At 40.4% G+C, this 23007-nt stretch overlaps 1 protein-coding gene across 8 annotated transcripts in view; it reads right to left on the reverse strand.

Annotated features, from left to right (window-relative positions):
• MYO6 (myosin VI) overlaps nt 1-23007 on the reverse strand; it is a 139978-nt gene that overhangs the window by 83014 nt on the left and 33957 nt on the right. For all 8 annotated transcript variants that reach the window (XM_036871312.1, XM_036871311.1, XM_036871310.1 and 5 more), the window contains exon 3: nt 2862-3005. In XM_036871312.1, coding sequence (XP_036727207.1) covers nt 2862-3005 — 144 coding nt within the window. The remainder of the gene's footprint in view (nt 1-2861; nt 3006-23007) is intronic.

Consider the following 23007-nt stretch of genomic DNA (forward strand, 5'->3'; position numbering starts at 1 on the left):
CAGATGTACTTGACTTGTCTGCTGCTTTACGCACTTCCTTCATTTTTAAATGCTGATGATCTCTACTCCATGAATCATCTACGCAAAAGACTGCTTCTCTTACGGATCTTTTTAACCACGCGGTTGTTATGACACTTTACAATTTATTAAGACCCTGATCAGAAAGTGGGGGCAGGGAGGGGATTAAGATGAAAAGAAATCCCTGAGAATTTGTTAACTTTCAAAAAGATTTTGTGAAAAGAAGCTTCAACTTTAGTTTATAAATAATCTATGATCCATAAAGTTTTCATGACGCCACAACTTGAATTTTAAGTGTTTTTATTGGTTCTATGTGTGCACCTGATTAATACTAATAAGGCACAGTTGAAAGCACAAAATACTTAAACTATAAAAAAAGCATATACCCGTAAATAAAGTTTCTTCTATCCCTGAACTGAATTATTTTGTTACTTATGGATATAACAGAATACATATAACGAAATATAAGTAGGAAACATACTTTTCATTTCATTTGGGGCTTTTGATTTACTGTGCTTATAAGATATTTTAAACAAAAATGAAAAAAGACTTTGAAAGATAATGAAAGGCTCACTAAACTTCTGTCACCCCGAAACATGCTACTTTGGCATACTGATTATCTTGAGTTAAAGGCACTTGACAAACAACAGATGTAAGAAGGGCACTCTGACCCTTTTTATTCCTGAGAGCAGGAGATAAAACTCCCACGTGTGAGGTGCCCTCGCTCTACCAGGAGGAAAGAAGACATTCTTATCACCAGCGGAGGGAATGGAGACCAAGAGAAATCTGTGCAAACAAACCTTGCCTTGTCAGACTAACCCTTACCTTCCTAACCACTTCTCCACCATTTACCACCCCTAGCCCAGACCCCTTTGTCTTATCAATTCTTCACAAATGTATTGTTTCTTTGTCTAAAAGATATAAAAGCTTCCTGCTCTGGTCACTTCTTCAATTCTTCATTCTCTTGTGAAGGCTGCTATGTACATGTAAAAATCTGATAAAAGTTGTATGCTTTCCTACTGTGGATGTGTCTTATGTCCATTTAATTTTCAGGCCCAGCCAGAGACCCAAAAGGGTAGAGGAAAATTTTTCCTCCCCTACAACTTCAAATATATAAAAATAATTGAGTTTTTTTTTTTTAATTCTTTCTTTTTTTAGAACATGTACTGCATTGTAAGTACAAATAGGTACTTGTTAATAAGAGGAAAAACTAGAAACACTTTGTCTTTTCTTTCCTGAGGGTATCTTTAATTGGCCGCCGCTAACATGGCACATTATATATTATGCATTTAGGTTCCTGGGTTGTTTACAGTAACAGAATAGTTTTCTCTGTGAACGGACCTCATGAGAGATCCACCTTGTTTTTCTAAGGTTCCCAGAAGGATGGCAGTCATATGGCATTAGTTAACCATGTATCAGTAGAACATAAATTATTCATGAACACTGGCAGAGTCTAAAGTAAACAGAAATGACAACAACAAATTTAATTTAGTCAGAGGTTCTGTTTAACGGGAACATTTATTAAACTGAAAAGTGTTAAGCTCTCCCACAAAACAGGCCCTACAGTCCCCAGGAAGGCTGAAAAGACTCCAAGTCACTTTTCCCCCATACTTTCATTTTGTTATATTGTCTAGTCTATGTCTAAGCCTAAAAGGAAATAGATACCATGTATACAAAATTAAAGTATGCTTTTATGTTTTAAAAAGTACCATTACAACAAAAATCATAACAGACAGTTATGTTTAAGACTTAAATATCTTTATTTAATAGAAATATTTTTACTACAATCACATGATAATAAATTTAAGTAAATAAAAAGCTTTTTAAAAAATAATTAACAGCAGATGTAAGCTATTATATATAGAATGGATAAACAACAAGGTCCGGGCTTCCCTGGTGGTGTAGTGGTTAAGAATCCGCCTGCCAATGCAGGGGACGTGGGTTGGATCCCTGGTCTGCGAAGATCCCAAATGCCACGGAGCAACTGAGCCCGTGCGCCACAACTACTGAGCCTGTTCTCTGGAGCCTGCGAGCCACAACTACTGAAGCCTGCGTGCCACAACTACTGAAGCCCGTGCACCTAGAGCCCGTGCTCTGCAACAAGAGAAGCCACCACAATGAGAAGCCCGCGCACTGCAACAAAGAGTAGCCCCCGCTCGCCTCAACTAGAGAAAGCCCGCGCGCAGCAACGAAGACCCAACACAGCCAAAAATAAAATAAATAAAATAAATAAACTTTAAAATAAATAAATAAATAAGGTCCTATTGTATAGCACAGAGAACTATATTCAATATCCTGTGATAAACCATAATGGAAAAGAATATTTTAAAAAAGTGTGTTTATGTGTATACCTGAATCACTTTGCTGTACAGCAGAAATTAACACAACATTGTAAATCAACTATACTTCAATAAAAAAGATTAAAAAAAGAATTACCTGGGAGCTAAAGCAAAAAGCAAAATTTCATAACATAATCCCATTCACTTTTTATATTTTTACTTGGTAACATGTTGAATACAGCACAGATATATTCATAACTTTAGTTATACGGTTTAAGGAATAAAAAATGTTATTGTTTATATTTTGTTATATAGCTATTTCTTCTTAAGAATATGCTAATGAAAGGCTCACTAAATTACTGTCTGATTTTACGATGGGACACCATTTTCCCCCTAGGGTATGCACTCCTGATTTAATCACACAACTCAGGAGAAAACTAGGATTCACTGACCAGAAAACTGCTTTCCCCTATACTGTGCTTAAAAAAATACCTACTTCATTGAAAAAGGGAGATACCTACAGACACAAATCAAATTTTGAAATCTTTCTGAGGAACTTCTTACCTTGCCTTTTTGGTTCAAGGGTTCAATCGTTAAGCTGTCAGGGCCAATATCCACGATATTGCCCATCTGAAATCCATCCGTAGGGTGCGGCGCCCAAACGGGCTTCCCGTCCTCCATTTCTGAAGGGAGCTTATCCACTATCTCCTGTTTCAAAGGAATGAACAAAGCAACGTGAGTAACTCTGCAAATGAAAAAAGATAACAATCTTTTTTTTCAGTTACCATGTAAATCGTGATTCTTAGAAACACACGAGCACCCCTGCACGGGTAATCCCCACCCCCTGCCATCCCGCTGCACCCACCCCCCTGTACCGCCTGTTCAGAGGGACCAAGCAGAGGCTGCTCTGCCCGCCGGGAACACCTGCTTTGCCACCGTCTTCCTTCGGTGGTGACCGCAGTGAGAACCAGCTACACTTTGAGCAGCGCAGAAAGAGAGAGCAACGGTCACAGCTTTTACCTCTTGCCCACTGTAATCTACACTAGCGCTCCTTTTTACTGCCTGAAGTCTTCCAGATTGCACAATAAATTAAACAGTCATCCGAAGAAGAGATGTTATGGTGTGGAGTTAGCTAAGACTTGAACAGTAAGTCTATCTTAGACCTAAGGGATAAAAATGAGACACAGGAGAGGTTACTTCCTCTGGGAGACTTTCCCTGACAGGCTGAGACTACAGGCCCCACCCCTGTGCGCCCCAGAGGGATGCCCACAGAACCACTGAGCTTACTGCTTTGTCGTCTTCTTATTTCTTTTCTGCAGTAAAACTTACATACAGTGAAATGTACAAATTCTAAGGATACAAGTTGATGAGTTTCTACACGTGGACATACCCGTTCAACAAACACCCCAAATCAACAGACAGAACATTTCCATCTCACCAGAAAGTTCCCCTGTGCCTCCTTCTGGTCAATCCCTACCTCCACAAGTACCCACTGTTCAGCACGCATGCTTCTGTGTACGGTTTCTTTCATCCAACAGAATGTTCTGACGTTCAGCCAAGCTGCTGTGTACACTAACCCACTGAATCACATGCCACAGTTGTCTACCTGCTGTCCTGGACATGAACGTTTAGATTGTTTCCAGGTTTTGCCTAGTTTGAATTCCAGGCTAGTTTTTCAAGTACTCCTAGAAAGCTGCTTTCATGCTTGGCATTCTCGGACCTAACGTTTACAATTCTGTCTTTTGAGAGTATACCAAAGGGTCCATAACATATAAAATATTTAATTCTAATGAGCTTGGATTCTGTGAGACTAACGTGTTATAATGAATCACCTAGTGAGTGATCCCAGACGTCCTAGTTTCAGCACCTCAGCGGGAACTTACTTTTCCTTACTTATCTACACTTGAAGAAGACGCATGCGCCGTAACTCGCCTCTTGTGTGGCGTTCTCAGATCTGGGATTTCCCACATGGGTGTTCCCACCAGGCCTAGTCTCTCACGGAAGACAAGGATGTCTGGTGTATAGTTCAATCTAAAAACTGCTAACTATTGGCAAGTCTGCAACATGCTTGCTAGTTAATGTCTTCCATGCCATGGCTACCTGATTGCTTCTGCTGTCCCCACGCAGTAAATGCGACTAGGTTTAAGTGCCATTCAGTGTTGAGACGTTAGCTGAGGGTTCTCCACAGAAGTGAATGAGTAACACTGCTTCAGATCTGCGTTGCCGCATCTTCACGCACCTACATCCACACACCTTCCCTAAATAATCATATCTAGTCCCATGCTTTAAATAGAACCTATATGTAAGTGATGCCCAAATTGACTTCTCCAGCCTACACAGCACCACTGAGTTCCCAGGTGTTTAACTTGCATACTGGACACCTCCTCATGGAGATATCTAACAGATGTAACGTTGTTATTATTATTAGTCTGTTCCACCACATTCATTATATCACTAAAGGCACCAACAACATTCATTTCAAATCAAACCCAGAGTCACCCTCAATTCCTCCAGCTCCTTCCAAACCCCTATCACCCCCTCATCCTGTCGGCTCCACCTCCAATAGGGTATCTCAAATCCACCCACTTCTCTGGATCTGCTCTGCCGTCCTGGTCAAAACCAACATGGCCTTTTACCAGGACTCCTGTAACTAACTTAGCCGCCTGTTCCTACTCTTGCCAGTATGCACAGATCACCAGAAATCCTACTGAAAGTAAGTCTGATCATGACATTCCTGCTGTATCAGGGCATGGCCTAGCCCTCATGTGTCACCAAGGCCCAGCACGGAGCAGGCAACCCAACCTTCACCGAGTGACTGAATGAACTGCGCACACAGTTTGGGAGGAGTAGAAGGAGATGCTATCCTAGAAAGACTTGAAAGGTCTTAAAACCTAGACTTGAAACTAAGCTCCACCACTGTCTGACTAGCTCTTAAGTAAGTTACTTAATCTCTCTGATCAATATCTTTATCCTTACCCATACGTGACAATATCGCTTACCTTACAGAATTGCTATGAGGATTAAGTGACGTAAAGTTGAGATCCCCATTCTAACGGCACCCAACAGATGCCAGCGACACCTCTTCCCTTACAGTCCCCCGTATCCCTTGTTCGAAGCCGCCACTAAATTTCAAGTAAATGGTCTTGTGATAGTTCGAAATACAAAGGGAAATTATAGAATAGTCATGAGGGATCATTTAGGAATCATGAGGTATCTGAAAAAAAATCACAGGGAAGCAAAACCCACAAAGTCAAAAAAGAATGTCAAAATTTCCTTGAACTATTTAAATTGTTTTCCCGTTTTGAACCATTTGCTGCAGCTTCCCAGTTAAGATAACAGATTTAAAGCTACACATCCAACGCCGCTCCTTCCTCAAACCCCTAAACCTACAGTAAAAAGAGTCTTTAAATTAAAGACATCAGTGCACAAGGAGGGGGACAGCCCAAGAGGAGACGACAGCAACGCCATTCTGGAAGCTGGGAAGTGAGCGGCCGGTGTGCTAACTGACTTAGCAAACTTAAGAGCCAAACCCCAAACCTGGGATGGGGAAAGAGGAAAGATAACCCAGTTACACCACCGAAGCAAGGGTGAAAAGAGGGGTCTAGCGTCAGGGAGGCTAGGGGAAAGCTGTTTGAGAAAAAGACTTCCTAACGCCAGCCGTACACACGGCACACAGCTGGGCAAACGCCACCTCCCTCCCACCATCACCCCAAGGGAAGCCTAGAGGTTATTCTCTGAAGGAGACAGAGGGTCTCCGGAAAGAGAAACACCAGGAACGACTGAGGCTGTGCATACCGAAACTGCCACATGCTGACAAAACTCTCTTCCTGACCAAGCTTCAGTTAGGCGGCTCTGGGCCCTCTTCTTGACGAGGCCTCCGCTAGGCCTTCCAGTCTGTCCCCTCCTTGTCCGGCCGACAGAGGCCAGTTTTAGCAAGAATCCTGCTAAGCCGGTTTAGAGAAATCCTCTCACCCTTGATATCTTATCAAGTTCCTCATCCCCTACCTCTGACATATAAATCCTTAATCTGCCTTCAAAAAGAATCCCTTTAAGCCAGTTGAGCAAGAATCCCCTACCTGTGCTGTTTCCACTTCGTTTTTTTCATCCACTGACCCCTGCACTCTGCTCACTGGCTATAAATCCCCAGCTGTCTTTGCTGTATTCAAAGTGGAGCCCAACTGTTCTCCCTATTGTAATACCCCTTGTTATAGGCTGAGTGTATGTGTCTGCTATGGACTGAATTGTGTCCCCCCAAATATTCATATGTTGAAGCTGTAATCGCCCATGTGACTGTATCTGGAGACAGCAGGTAATCATGGCTAATGACATCATAAGGGTGGGGTCCTAACCCAATAGGATTGGTAGCCTTACCAAAAGAGGAAGAGAGACATCTCTCCACCTCAGTGCACACACTATAGGGAAAGGCCGCACGAGCGGCCCGCAGAACCCAGGACGAGAGTCCTCACCAGAATCCGACCACACTGGCACCTGATGTCAGACTTCCAGCCCCCAGAACTGTGAGAAAATAAATGTCTGCTGTTTAAGGAACCCAGTCTATGGTATTTTATTATGGCAGCCCAAGCAGGCTAATACACTCCTGCTGCAATAGTCATGAATAAAGTCGTCTTTGCCATTTTAACAAGTGTCAGAATAATTTTTCTTTAAGAACGTAATAGCGGAAATGAAATATTCACTAGAAGGTACAGAAAATAAAGTTGAGACAATTTTTTTCAGAAAGTCAAGAAAAAATAAAGAGCTAGAAAGTGGAGGGCAAAAAAAAAGTAGAAGAAAAACATATAAAAATGAGACAAGTAAAAAGATTCAGCATCAAAATACCAGGAAAAACAGACACCTTGCTCCCTTCAAAACACAGAGGGGAGAAAGCTTTCCAATATCCAAAGAAAATTCACCAGAACTGAAAGGCATGATTTTCTAGAGTCTAGCCAAAATGTCAATTAAGTCCTCAACACAATAACTGGAAAAAGACAGACAAAAGGACAACATGTCACATTTCAGAACACCAGAAATAGAAGATGTTGCACATTTTCAGAGAAATGAGAGAAAAAGGGGGGAAAAAACATGCGTCATATCCAAAGGATCATGAATCAAAATGGCTTCAGCCAACACTGAAAGCAGGAAATCGATAAAGCAATGCCTTTAAAATTCTGAAGGAAAATGGTCTCCAACCTAGAACTCGATACTTAGGCAAATTTACCAGTTCAAACTGGAGCAGTATGACCCCAGAAGAGCCACTGTGAGCACCATTATCAAACACACCCACTGCCTCTGGACCAGGCCAGTCTGGCCCAGATTCTGATCTGAACGTATCTTTCTGTAACTCTGAGTCGATGATGTCACTTGTACCTGGAGGAGCGGTAGACACTCACTCCCCCCTCTATTAAATTAAAGATTATTTTCTACTGAGTGCAAGGGCTTTCACTAAAATAAAACCTCTTTTAAAATAAGGCTTCATTTAATTAGTTTTGGAATCCTAATTATATTTATAACATAAATTACCCTTCATTCATGAGTCTGATTTATTCATTCCACAAAAGAAAATTCTTTTGACATATTACTATTTGTCCCCATAAAAGCATTCAGAAAACCCCTACAATCAACACTCATACGTATGAAGCATGTCTGCACGGGAAGAGCAGTTAAACAGGTGCTACTGCACTAGAAACCATAAACACATTAACAGCTGACTACATATGCACTGCAGGAATACCAAAGAAAAAATAAGAAGCACTGGGGCTGGCTAAGCAAATTTAAAATTCTTGAAATTCCTTAAGTTATTCAGGAAGAGAGGGAACGCTCTATAATACGCTATCATCAACTGAAAATTATCTCATTTTTAGCACTTAATTGACAGCTGATATTTTTAAAGTAAGCACTATAGCAATCGATAGAAACGCAATCTGTAGCCTGTCAGAGGTACTGCGCTAACTTTCATTTAGGCTTTGTTGAAAAGTGAAAAGCAGATCACCAAGAGGCTCCCTGGAGAGCAAACACACTGGAGGCCAGCATGACAAATACATACGCATCCATATTCTTTTTTCTCGGCAACTCCAGTGATGATCCCAATAGGGACCATGTGCCCGGAGCCAAACATGTAGACCCAGCCCACCAAATAGGAGCCATCACCCGCTACGCCGCCATCACCTTCAAGGATTACCCTTTTCAAATATATGACAATGCCTTGTTTTTATTAGCTAGGGTATTAGAAATTGAGTACCAGCTAAAGTTAATTTAGAATTGAGCTGAAAGAGCTGGCATAAGATACCAAAAAGGAAGGAAGAAGCATTAAACAGGGAAAGAAGAACCCTTATAAGACTGCCTTCCACAGTCATTCGTTCTGTAAACTATTATTTATTTGACCACCTAGTATATAACACATACTGCTAGCTGCTGAAGATATAATGATAGGCCAAAAAAAAAAAAAAAAAAAGACATGGGCTGGCCTCATGGAGCCTTCCAACAGGGAAACAATCACTTGGAATAGAGCAGTAAACCAAACTGGCAAAAATCCCTGCCCTCCAGGATCTTAAATTCTAACTGGGGGTAAGGGAGCTGCGTAGATGTATCAAATTTGCCTTTTAACAGGACTACTCTTTCATCTGGCCAGGCCCCGGCCCTGCTGATCAAAAGAATGTTATGCGCACCTTTGGCGCACAAGCTTGAAACTGGCAACTTCTCTCACCCTGTATCAGTGTACCCTGAAGGCTATTAGCTTCCCTGGTGTCCAGACACTGTGAGAAAACTGGGCACCGGGTAACCGTTGGCCAGTGGCTGGTGCATTTTGTGTGTACCCAGCACAATCTTCCACTGAGCGTTTCAGTTCCCTAAGAACTTACTTGTACACCAAAATTCTCAAAAATATTTCAGCAGGTTTCCCTTTAGTCACTAAATTACCTTTTAAAAGGCCTTCCTAGAAAACACTTCCCAGTTTACCTTGTTCAGCTAGTAATAAAGTACGGGAATTACTTAATTGCCATAATACGGTATTATACATTCACTGCAACACATTCATATTAAAATTGATGGTGAATGCCTTGATTTTATCAGCAATAAATATTCATTAACATCGGGGAGAAAATACCTACCGCTAAATGCAAACTCCTGACAAAGAAATAAAATAAGAAAACATCTAAAGATAAGTTCTAAAACTTGACTACCTGAATTCAATTAAGAAGTAATTTTTGGTATTCACTCACTTTTTCAATGTGTATTCACTGAGTACCTACTAAGTGCTAGCTACTGTTTTTTAGGCTTAGATATCGACAAGAAAATACAGAGCTCTAATGTTTTTTAGTGTAAGACAAAAAAGGAGCAATGTCTAGACCAGCTATGACATTCTTTCAGATTTCGGTAATACTAGGTCCAGTTCATCACAGCGTAATGAGTGACCTAATCACAGCCTAGTGAGTGATCCTAATGAGTGACCGTTTTTACAAAGGTTATACAGTACTTCCAAATATAACTTCAGAAAGCCCAATGTATCCACTGGTGTTTCAAGCTAAGCCCATTACCACTTGACTCTTCGAAACAGCCTCAGAACACCAAGGTTAACTAGCTTAACTGGTATAGCTAAGATGAACTAGCTAACAAAAAAAGAGGATAAAAAATAAGGCAAATATTTTATTAATAAGTTTATTATACGGTTATTACATATTTAAGATATTTTATAAGATGATCTGAAAACTGATACAATCAGACAAATTACTCCAAATACATACTATCTGAATTATGAGAATTGGTTATACGATTTTCTTATAGATTTTACAGAAAAGAAATCATAACTATATTTAAGCTATAAACTCCTACATAAATTACTATCACAAAACAGATTTGAATTTAGACATAATTCAAATAATACATGCAGACAAACTATACCAAGATAACCTGGCCACAGCTTAGATCATTCTAAAGAAAGTTCTGTATTATTCAGAGACTAAACATCCCAGTTTACTTCAGAAGCTCAAAATTTCTTTTACAGATGTTAAAATACCAGAATATAACAGCAAGATATTAATTTATGCCAGGTGATTTAAATTTTCCATATCCTGTGACTAATAATAAGATTTTATTTATCGTCCAATGATTACATCCAGATCTTCCCTGGATAATTAGTGCTAGATTTAAAAGTTACTTCTTAAAAGTTTGTTGGTCTTTCAAAAGACGAGTTTGTAAAAGACTGAAGACTTCTTCATTTTCTCTACCAAGGGACGTTAGCCTCCCAATAAGTGGCTAATGAAAAGAGCAATCAAATTTCAAGAAACCACGTTGGTCTTCAAGCCAAAGAAAGGCCTTTTCTCTAGGACGACCCTGTCTGTGTAAAATGGCCCTACTCTGCTCAAACTGAAACATTCTGCAGCTTAAACTGCAGGCCCCAGTTCAATGTCACTCAAATTTGTCAGGAACCAAAGGTCTGTGTGTGATCAAAACCACAGTCTAGACTGTACACTATCTTCAATCAAGGTGATAAGAAGTCTAAACAATCCTTAGGCCTTTAAACACATCTGTGACATCTCTGGCATTTGAACTCTCCTAAAATGTCCCAAAACAGGAGTTGAGTATTTTCACCTTTGAGCAGCAGGGTCGTTTTAAGAGGTGGTCCCAAGTCCAATCCAATTCAGGCCACACAGTTCTCCTGAGGTAGGAACTCGTTAAACAAACCAACCAATAAACTTCTCAAATGCTATGATTAGGAGGAATAAACCAGGAGAGACACACAAATTAAAAAGGAAGGCTAGAAGGTGCTGCTCCACTGTCATTTCTATCATTCTTTCATAAATGAGCCAATATAATCCAGGATATTCAATGAAGTTCTCATGTAATGTATAAGACTAAGGTTTTGTTTTGTTTTTTTTTAACTCTACTAACTTGGGTTGTGTGTGTGGGTGTGTGCACACACGTATCACTCAAAACAGGAACTGAAGACACAGTGACTTTTCTTCTCACAGCTGGGATGGAGTTCACTCAAGTGGTCAAAGGAAACCACAGATTCACAACATTTCACAGACCTTCACTATGTACAGGCGTCGCACTAAAACACACCGACATGTTGCCTCCGTTCATGTTTACAGCTCTGGGAGGCAGCTACCATCCCCGTTTTGAAAGTGACGTTTGGAAGTTTGGGGAAGTTGCCCAAATAGAGACGACTGAGAAATGAGTGTAGAGGCGAGATATGAATCCTGTGTGACCCCAAGTCCAAACTCATAATCACTGCACTGCACAGCTTTCCTTCGAGCTTCTTGTGCACACAGTGGTTTGTATTTGTCACCAGATCTGGAAAAACCGCCAGCTGTATAATACTCTGCTGTCCTAACCTATGTTTTAGTGGCATAAGAAATAAATGAAGGTTAAAAGATATGTAAAGGCTTTATGAAAACCCTCTTGCCCCTTCTTTCATAAACATTAAAATGTTTATTATTTCTTATTTGTAAAGTCTTAACTGGGATTTAAATTCTTTCATGGGTAGATTACAGGGAAGCACAAACTAGAACTTTTTGGCTTGGGCGCTCTGTGCTGCAAGGTAAACATGATGATACTTCGGGGGTAATTTTGTCTTCCAGTTAATACTGCATTTAAATGACCAGCTGAGAATCAGGGATAATGAAAGGGAACTGGAGGCTGTTGTTGGAATTTTTCACTTTATTGGTGCAGTTATGAAATATTTTTGTATTGTTGTTTCTTTCTGAACTGACCTATCAAGAAAAATATGCAGTAAGAATGTTCAGATATTCTACAAAATGAGAAGCAAACTGTCTTTCAAATTTAATTTATTTAACCCCACTCTACAACGTGTTTTGATGACAGTGTCGACCAAACTATCTGTATCTACCAAACTGTCTACCAAACTATGTGTAAAAATTCAAATTTTCTCACTTTTTAAAATAACCAAATACTCCTCGAGCTTTCATCACCACATCAACTTACCAATCTGTCTGTGTGTCCATATATTCTGCTTTCCTGTTTACTACTGAGGCCAAACGAGCCTTCCTCATACCTAAGGCCAATCCTTCTATGTACCCACCAGATCCCACGCCCTCGGGCCACGCAAAGGCAGCGCTTCGGCAACGTCTATCTCTGCTTCTCCCTCTTCCTCCCTCCCTCTCCTCGCCCACTTCCCCTCTTCACTAGTGGACTACTTTCCCATTCACTATCTACGCTCACTGCCTGTTTCCTCCCTTCTCATCCTCTCTTGAACCCAGGCCTACGGCACCTGCATCCCCACCCTTCAGGGTCTCCGGCGACCTCCTCCCCACTGCTAGGTCACGTGAGCAGGTCTCAGTCTCCATGTCCCTCAAGTAAGCGGGTCAGCTGACAGAGCTGAGGCCTCTGCCCTGAAGCAGCTCCTTCACAGGCCTCAGGATCCCTCACTCCTCCGGTTTGCTCCCTGGGGTTTGCTCCCCTGGGTTGCGTCAGCTCCTCTGGCTGGATTCTCCTTATCTGATCAGAAACTCCTGGGGAGTCAATCAATCCGTGGGCCTTCTCTCCACCTACCCTCACCCCCCGCCTAGGCTTGTCGCATCTAGTCCTATTACCCAGCATCTAGTCCTGTTGCCCACACGCTGATACCGCCCAGGTTTCTAGCTCAGCTGACTCCTCTCCCCTGCGCTCCAGGCGCCTCGAGCTCAGGGCCGCCTCCACTCCGCGCTTCAGGAGACAGCGGCCTCCACGCTCCCCTTTCAGTGCCTGCCTCGCTTGGCCCTCCTCTTGTCACCAAATGACCATGTCATCCTCACGCTTGTACGTGCCGAAACCTGTGAGGTCACCCTCAGCTCTCCTCTCCCTCTCCCATTCTGCATCCAATGCTTCAGCAAATCCTCCTGGCACCATCTTCGAGTTCTAGCCAGAACCTGACTAGGGCTGACCAGGGCACCCAACCCTCGGCCGCGTCGCCCTCACTAAGATCCCCGCAGTAGCTTCTGGCTGCTTTCCCTTCCTCCGCCTCGGCCCCCACAGAGTCAGGGCTGGTACAGCAGTCAGTCTGACCCTTTTATAACCTAAGCCACTGCCGATCTCGGCTCCACTCTCTCCGAATACCGCCCTCCTCGCTCACGTAAAAGCCCAAGTCTTCCCGGTGGCCCACAGACCCTTCCCAGACGCTCTCCCCTGCCCAACCCCTCTGACGCCGCCCCACCAGTGCCCCCTCGCTTTACTTCATCCGCGATGGTCTCCGTGCTGTTCTTCAAACACGCTAGGCACGCCTGTGTTTCAGGCCTCTGGTATTTACTGAAGCAATCCCTCTGCCTGAAAGACAGTTTTCTCCGTACCTTCTTCGGGACTTGGCTCCACTGTCACCTTCTCAGGGAGGCTTCCTTCATCATCTTCCTGAAGACAGAAACCCCGCCCATCCCCCCGAAACCAGCACAACTTAATGCTCTCCCCAACCTTGCTACTCCTATAGTACTTCACATCTGGCAAACTTACTATGTGTTTTAGTTATTTAGAATATAAGCGTCTTCAGTCCAGGGACTTTATTTTATTCACTGCTATGAATCTAGATGCCCAGAACAATGCTTGGCACAAAACAGGTATTTGTTAAATTGACTAATTATACGGTCCTGCCACCTATAAAAATAGCTAGTGTTACTGCAGTGAGATGAGAAACCAAAAACAAAGAAACGGGACACTTCAGTGAGCCTACTCCAGTTCCATCACAGCAAATATAAACCTGCCACCAGGCTTCCTGAAATACTGAAGGCAGACTAAGGAGATCCACTTGTGCCTGAGGGCCCTTGAGACGGGAACCTCAGCACTTTCTCAGCAGCTCCCAGGTCCCGGCTCCTCCTGATTCATCAGGGACCACACCTCATGTGACGTGTTTCTGAACGGTGTGTTGACCTGTTCACATCTTGTTCAGTCTCACGCTAATTCTCAATTTTCTTTGGTTAAAGTTAAGGGCTGATGTCACGCGTCTCATGTGACTCAACAGAAAGCAAACAAGAATCCAGGAAGAAGGTGGTTAATGTCACTGTGTGCAAGGCACTCCCGCTGCACAGGACATGGGAATATGAAGCATCATGTGATGCAGGTGAGCTCATTACTGACTGAGCTGAGTCACAACAGAACGTTCCTAATGACCACAAAGGCTTACAGAAAGCAGTTTTTCAACAGGGCAGGAATTCTGTTTTTAACTTTTAATTAAAGTCATAGAGTAAATACACCTTAGACACTTGAGTTTAAAAAAAAAAAAAAAGCAAGCAAGCAAGTGTAAGAGAATCAGTAAATCTTTTTCACAACATTAGTCCTCAACCAAGTATCCTAGGATTTCTAGGTGTAAGCCTACGAGTCAACCATACTGTTCGATAACACCTTCTAACAGGAATCTCACCAGCTTTGGAAGGACAAACTGGAAACCATTTACGGACTTCAGGAACCACTTCTCTTTCTCGACTACCAACCACTAGTAGGACAGGCAACCATCAGAGCACTAAGATGTTATTAAGTCTCTGACAAATCCATGCCGAAACAGCTCCCAGAGAAAACACTTGAGTGGCTCACCTAATTCCACTTCGTCTCACTTTTATAACGGGCGGAACCATACTTATCCTAAATGTTAACTATTCGAGGTAGCCATAGGACGATGAAGCTGTATAAATACTTTAGAAACATGTCTTCCCACAGAATGCCATCTCTTCAGCACATAACATCACGCAGCTCTTGAGTGAGTCTTAAGGAGCCTTCGAATCATGAAGTGGTCTGATTACAAACACATTCTACTGAATTTCCTGAATTCCTATTATGTGTCAGGCATAGCACCAGAAAAAAAAAAAAACTGTGGTTCCCATCCTAAACAAAAAACAAAAGCACATTTTTTTCTTAAAAACAAAACACAGGTAGAAATAAGATCCTAAAAACTCCGAAAAATTACCAAGTTATCTCCCATTGCCATTTAAAGAATTCAAACTAATTATTTCACGGCAGGGTCAGGGGAGAATCACTAAAGTGATAATAGCCAAGGCATCCAAATGCGGAGGCGGGGAAGGGTGGTCAGAAAACCAGCACCATGACACTGCCCCTTAGTGCAATAAAGTAGGTGAGGTTGGTCTACACCACCTTCTCTTTCCTCACCTTTTCCCCATCTGAGGACACTAACGTAGGTCCCCAAAACAGGCAAAAATCAAAACGTAGTGGCTACCGTAATTCCTCGAGATGAAGATTCAAACCCCAAGCTACACAAACCTTAACGTGTTAGTAAGTAAGTTAGGGGAATAAACCAAAGCAAGGATTTTCTTGCTTTGTAAACAAGTCTACATTTGCCTGCCTTATTAACTGCCTAGGGCTCGGACTTTTTTGAAATATTCATTTGAACATTTCAAGCACTGATGACATTCATGATGTTCATGCTGCTTCCCTTGGATCCATCATCTTTGTCCCTCTCTCTTCTACAAACACCTCTGTTCTTCCCCGGCCATGCTCTCCTCCACAAATAAGAGACCAAAGTGAAATACTCTTATATGGCAGCATTAAGACAGGATGACTCTGGCTGCCTGACTGATGTCAATCCAAGGGGGCGCCGCGACTTTGGAGAGAGAAAGTGATGTAAGCTGGGTCTCGAAGGTCCAAGGATTTCAACAAATAGAGAATCAGGGAAGAGCATTCCAGACCAATGAAAGAACAGAAGGAGACATTCAAAACTGCAAAACTGAAGCTGGAGGGTGTACAGAAAAGGAGAAGAAGGGAAAAGCAGCTGGAAAGGCAGATCCATGCCAAAGCATAAAGGGCCTTAACTCTGATTCTTTATTCCACAGGCGATGGAGAGCCGTCTGATTAGATCTGCATATTAGAAAGATCACGGTGTTCTGGTAGAAGAGACTGTGTGTAAGAATCCAACATGGTGAGGAAAAAAACATCCAGTTAGGGCAGTATCAGAGAGAATGACAAAATGGGACAGAAACCAGATAGCAGTAAATAATTAGCGAATGCATGAACAGACAGACAGACAGACAGACAGACGGAACAGGGTTAGTAACCAACTGGGTGTTTCAAACGAAACTAAATGAAAACTGATTGTCACAATCTGTTGGACTGTACATACCCCACCAATCCGATATATTCATTGCTGGCCATCCAACTTAGCATTTCCCACAAATGTGCTGGATAAATAAAATTAAGGAAATAGGGTAACATAATAGATTCTCAAAACATGGATAAAAACACAAAGATTTACCAGTTGGCAAAGTTTAGATGAAAGTTAGTTGTTTTTTTTTTTAAAGGTAGATTTTGATTTTAAAAAAGTGTAAGTGGCCAAATAAATCAAACACTGTAACTGCGATTTCTCTGAGTGGAAAAATCTACCTGGGTTTTTGATTTTTCAGAGCAAGACTTGAGACAAACACAATTTATATGCTACTGTGAGCCCTTATACAAAGTGTGTTAAGAAACTGCAATGGTTTTGTCGAGGCACTTAAAAAGTTAATCAAATAGTTAACTTTTCACAAACAAAAATAATTAATCACTCTAAAATGTTAAATAAGTGATTATATGAACCAAAGATTCGTGCAGCTTCCCAGCTCATAAAACATGACATCATCTCAAAGAAATGCTACTTACAGGGTTAAAGGGCTTCAGTTTTCCTAAACAGAGTTAAAAGTAAGCAAGCTGTTTTGTTTTTTCATTAGATCTCCCAGTGAAAACCCTCTCCTCCACTGCACTTCGGGCATTTTGCCTTTACTCCAACATAGCTATGAATGGTTTCCTTTAAAGCTGCTGCTTTCCACCTACACCAAAATTCAATCTTGAGTTTTTACAGCATCAACTTGATTCGTAAAGTCCCTAGTTACTGAGGTCAACTGAGTCCAAAAACCTGAAGTCAGAGTAGTTCTTGAACTCAGTCACTATTTTTATAATCGCATGCATCTTGTGGACATAATTACACAGTAATTATTCAACAATTAAAATTCAACTCAGCTACAGTTTAGTCTCAGTTCACAAGAATTACTGTCCTAGAATAGAATCCATTAGAACTACTGAGTACTCTTCATGAGGAAAGAATTGCTTCTCACCCTGATTTCACTCTGCTTTTTTTCCTTCCATTTAGTTGTTCACTTAAAGTTGTGTGAATTACAGTCTCACAGTCCTATTCAATACTGACAGCACTTCATGAAGATGCACTTTATATTAACTATTTTATTAAAGCGATAAAAGAACGGGGTTTTTTTTTTTTAAGCCGAATATACTATTTTAAAAGGCTTATATAACCATCACAGGGCCCTGCCCTCCCGTCTCCCCCGTGCCCTGCTGCCCTCTGGACCCACTGCCCAGCATCATCGCGGGCTCCCTTCACCCTCCCTCCTGGGTACACACTGGAGTCCTTTCACGTCCACCTTCGTACCTAGTGATAAGACAATGCATGCGCGCGCGCACACACACACACACACACACACACACTGAATTCCAGGATGAAAGTCATTTTTCTTCAGGATTTTAAAGGTGTAACAATTAGCATCCAGGACTGTTCTGCCTTTCAGATGCCCCATCCCTTTATCTCCTCCTTCTTCTCCCCTCTGAACTGCAAGCGTCAAGGATCTAAACTTCCCCACGGACACATTCGGTGTGCGGTGCTTGGATTCACTGAGCTGCGCACCCTGAGAGCACGATGACTCTGGAGGCACGAGGCACGTAAAGCTGACAAGCGTTCTGATGTTATTTCTTTAAAACACCTTCCCGTTTTTTGTCCGCATCCTGCCAGCTCTGTAATTGGACGCTGCCCCTCTCTGAGTTTGCTTGCACCCTCCTCGTTTCTAACATGCATCCCTTTACCTCCTTATTCCACCTGCTTGGAAATGTCCCCACTCGACTTTCTAATCCTCCTGTTGAAATTTCCACTTCTACAATCACATTTCTAATTCCCCTGCACTGTTGCTGTTTCCTTCTTGTTGTTTTTTTTCTACTGTTTCTGCTCTTTCTCTTTCATGGAAAGGCCTTCCTCAACACATTTGTTTTCCATTCACACTTACAAGGCACGTAAAAGCTGACCAGGAGCTCTGTAGAGCGAGACCATCACTTGGCAGGCAGTCTTCATTCTCAAGTACCCGGGCAGCACTCAGCCTTTCTGTGGGCGTGTTCCCACTAGGCGTATCTGTACATCTTACTCTGGTAAAGGGCCATTTTCCAGAGAACAAGGCCTCTGGTCTCTGGCAAAAACAGTTACGGAACCAGGGGCCTCTTCACACACAGCCTTTCGGCCAAGCCCCCCGGTTTTCTGCCAAGTCTTCACTCTCACCTTCTGTACTAACTGAAACCCCCAAACCCAAAGCCTTGCAGGGAGCCTTGAGTTTGATCTGATCTGCTGGTGTTGGTTTTCTTCTCTGCAAGAACTTAGAATATAGATTCCCCTAGTTAACTAAGTCCGATACTATTCCTTTATCCCAATTTGCTGAAACTCCTCATGTGCTACTACCTTCTTCTAATCTCTTTGCCACAGACTTCTACCTTTTTTTTATTCCTGTGCTATCATTTTAATGAAGTCTCAGGAGAGAAAGAAGAGATAAATGTATGCAAACAAGAAATTCATGTTTAACAAACAAAAAAATATTTTTATAGAATAACTCACTGCTAATTATTTTCATCATTGCAATCGGGAATGTTTAACAAATCCTATTAATCTGACAATTTCACAACATCTGAAATTTTAATCATTGTTTTTTAAAAAGCCCCAATACTTTATTAACACAATTATTCATTATTTAAGAGTTTAACTTAATTTTTTAAAGTTTGCCATTAAATGCATTTCAGGTAAGTGAACTGTGGTCTTGCTGACTTGTATTCTCACTGTCATTATAAAACTGGGAATGTGTTCCCTAAGGGGAGAGAGGCTTAATTCCAGGGTAGAGTAAAATCATACAGTATCTTTTCAATTTTAAAATCATGAAAAGAAAATAAGTTTCACAGAAATGTTAACAGAAATACTCAAATGTATACAATAAATGAAAAAGCACAATAAAGGAAAAATATAAGTACCCAAAGCTAGCAGAACTCCCACCCATCATTCTTCACTTACTGTACCCACCACATGGTACCAATCCCATAAAAGTCCTACAACTTTTGCATTTTTGCTTTATTTCAGTATTCTCAAATGCTACATTCTAAGATTCAACAGCTGGATAAAACAGATGTAGAAAGATTCAGGAAGCTTCAGAGAAGCTCTACCACTCTGAATAAGCTTGAGAGAAAACACTGTAGTTATTTTTTGGCATGACAAAAATACACGTTTGGGATCTTAATTTCTCTGGCACAAATTCTCCTTTTTTAACTCTGTAAAAATAATTGTATAGTCCAACCTATCTTCTAGAGAATAATCTACTCTTACCTTGTTAACAAGATACTGATAGCCCATATCATCATCCAAGGTACCCCATTAATAGCAATAGAGCAAAATCATTTAAAACATGCTAGATTGGATCAAGCCATGAAATAAATTCATCTTAACCCAAAGCTAAAACCTAAGAACCAAATAACCATAGTGACTGGTGGACCAACTCTTCAGCAGAATATCAGAACTTAACTGTTTCTACAATATGAACAATCAATGACCTGTGTTACTGTGTTAATTTCCAAATACAAAAACAAAGACAGAGAAAAGTTAAGTGACCCATCCATAGCCACGTAACAAAGAGCACTGCACAAGGCTCCTCTGTGTCCATCCATTTGCTTCCCATTAAACTGTGCCAACCCTTCAACTTTCTTTCAATAATCTATTTCTATCAGAGCCCACTGATAGAAATATTACGCCACAAGAAAAGTCTGCAATTTAATATATATTACTTAATAATCAATTTTTTGTTCCCTAAAAAGGATTCAAGTATGCACTTCAATATAGATTGCTGAAAGCCATGTAGAAATAGCAGGTAATGTGGCTCAAGAGAAATCTTTTTAAATGTTCAACCCAAATGCTTCTACTTCACAAATATTCAAACAGATCCTTATAAAAGATCAAGGTGAAAAATATTTTTTTTCATTCTTACATCAGCTGAAAAATCAGTCTCCTTGATGAAGTACTTTTACTAATGGAATAAAATCAAGAGGAAAAGATTTTAACAGAATCTTTGTGTTATTACTTAAGTGCCCAAAATTTTTTTACCACCTAGTATAGCACATCCTATTACATTTTAAACATATACCATTACAATTTAAAATTTTTTCAGAGACTTAATCAGGTTTCACAGCAATTACAATTTTATCCCACCGTTAACAGGATCATAAATACTATACATATTAAGTTCATTAATTCTTCTAAATATGAAATCTTACCTAGAAAAATTCACAACTGAGCCACAGATCAAAATAAGAAATTCAACAGGACTCCAAAAATTTTCTAACTACACCAATTATTTTTTAAAATTAAAAATCTGGCTATTATGCTACTGTAGGGGAAAAATAAATCTAGTAATTAAAAATGTCATGATGGCTGCATAATTACATCTGTACTTTATTTATAATTTAATTATAACAAAAAAATTCCAGAAACTTACACATCAATGATAAACTCCTATAAAAATTAACGTGAACAAGTCTTCAATCTAATAATCCAAAAAATGCAAATGAAAATGAGATACCATTCTTGCCTACAGAATTAGAAAAAAAGTTTATTGTCATAACCAGCGCTAAAGAAGTTATGGTGGAACTTACATCTTCAAGCATTGTTGTGAAAAATATAAACTGGTATTACAGTTTTGAAAAGCAACATGGCTATATGCATATATTAAGAGTCTTAAGAATGTTTAGACTTTTCTTATTTCTAGCCATCTATACTTAAAATAATCAGAAGCTTAGCTATAGAGATATTCTCTGAAGTGGTACTTAAAAAAAAATAGAGGAAAAAAAGACAAGGGAGAGAAAAAGAAAACAGAAAAAGAAAAATCTCAGAAATAAGCTAAATGTTTAAAAATAAAGGGCAATTAACTAAATTATAGTACTGTGTAATTCAGCATTTGCGGAGTCAAAACCACAGGTTTGAATACCCAATAACAGCTACTCTGAAAAACCATGACATAGTGATTTATAAGGGGGTGATACCTACCAACACTGTTATTGTGAGGATTAAACGAAATACCACATATCTCCGCAATTATAATATGTACCTTTTTCACGTGCTAACATGTTTAGAACTAAGATGCATTTAGCAATCAATGGTGTGTCATGACTTAATTGGCAGTGGTATTTTTTCTCTTTCAGAAGTACATAAAATAATTGTGTGCCTTAGAATTGACGGTCATTAGGATAGAATTTAGATTCAGTGAAAGCTGGCAATGGACTGCAGAGCCTGGCACAAATTTGAAAGGCGTAGCACACAGGGAGACTGGCGACCTGAACCAGTCATCTGGATAGCAAGTGAGCCTGCAGACATTCCTGCCTCTTCCCTCAGCTCACCAGCTGTACCTAGCATAACATACAGATGAACTCTTGTTATTGTTTTCAGTTAAAGTATACACTGCATATGAAGGACTATCACATTACCTTAATTGTTTTCATTTGTTTAATAGCATGGCAAATGCTTACTTCTTTGGGTGACTACTTTCTCTCATCTCCTTCCTCCAGCCATTTTCAACCCAAGTACTCCAGGCTGAGCCGATCCCCAAGCCTTTGCTCAAATGGTTTCCTCTGACAAAATCATTCCAGAACCAAAGCTCTGGCATCACCTTTCTCTGAAGCTTCTCCTGCCTCAGCCCAATCTCCTCCCACCACTCTTTCTCATCTTTGGTCCCACTTCATCCCGCATGCAATTTTCCAAATAGAGCATGAGAAAATGTTATTACTGGTGTTTACTTAAGCTCTTCCCCCTAAACTGAAGTAACTGACGATGGGGGCATTTGATTCACATATGTGTATCCTCAAGCCCTCAAGCCAAGGACACAATAAACCTTCTGTAAATGTTGCATACACAGAGGAGTTTACAGTGCACCATACATAACTTGCAGAAATAACTGTACCCTGGATACTCCAGAAATATTTAAATTGGCATCAGAAGCAAATTTTTAGTCCTACGTGTTTATGCGACAAAACATGAACATAGTTCAACTTTTCTTATATACTTTATTTACCCAATACTTTCTCAAAAGAAAATAGTCAAGGAATTAAACTGATGCATATTTTATACAGCCATCCTGCAAAGAATTCCACAATTCATCCTGAGGGTAGAGTAACCTTGATAATAAAATTTACAAACATAGATACAAAAATCCTAAACAAATATCAGCAAACCAAATCTAGTAATAAGTAAAAACTACAATATATCACAACCATATTTGGTTTATTCCAAGAACGCAACTTTGTTTTAACATTTAAAAAATCAATCTATGAAAAGATACTCAAAATTATAATGGATGGCAAAGAAGCACAGGAAATAATGTTCAACACTGTAATCATCAGAGAAATGCACCTTAAAACCCCAATAAGATACTACTACACATCTACTAGAAAGGCTAAAATTTTAAAAACTGACACTACCAAATGTTAGCAAGGATGCAGAACAATTGACACTCTCATATATTGTTCACCATACTATCTGAAATCCTACTATCCTAGGAATTTACCCAAAAGAGATATCCACACAAAAAATTATATCCAAATATTTACAGCAGCTTTTTTTTTTTTTGTAACTGCCCCAAACGGGAAACAATTACAACTTCCATCAACAGATGAGCACATAAACAAAAATCCATATAATGGAAAACTACTCAGCAGTAAATAGGACTGAGGT

Source organism: Balaenoptera musculus, chromosome 12 (assembly GCF_009873245.2).
Source record: "Balaenoptera musculus isolate JJ_BM4_2016_0621 chromosome 12, mBalMus1.pri.v3, whole genome shotgun sequence".
In the NCBI taxonomy this organism is placed as follows: Eukaryota; Metazoa; Chordata; class Mammalia; order Artiodactyla; family Balaenopteridae; genus Balaenoptera; species Balaenoptera musculus.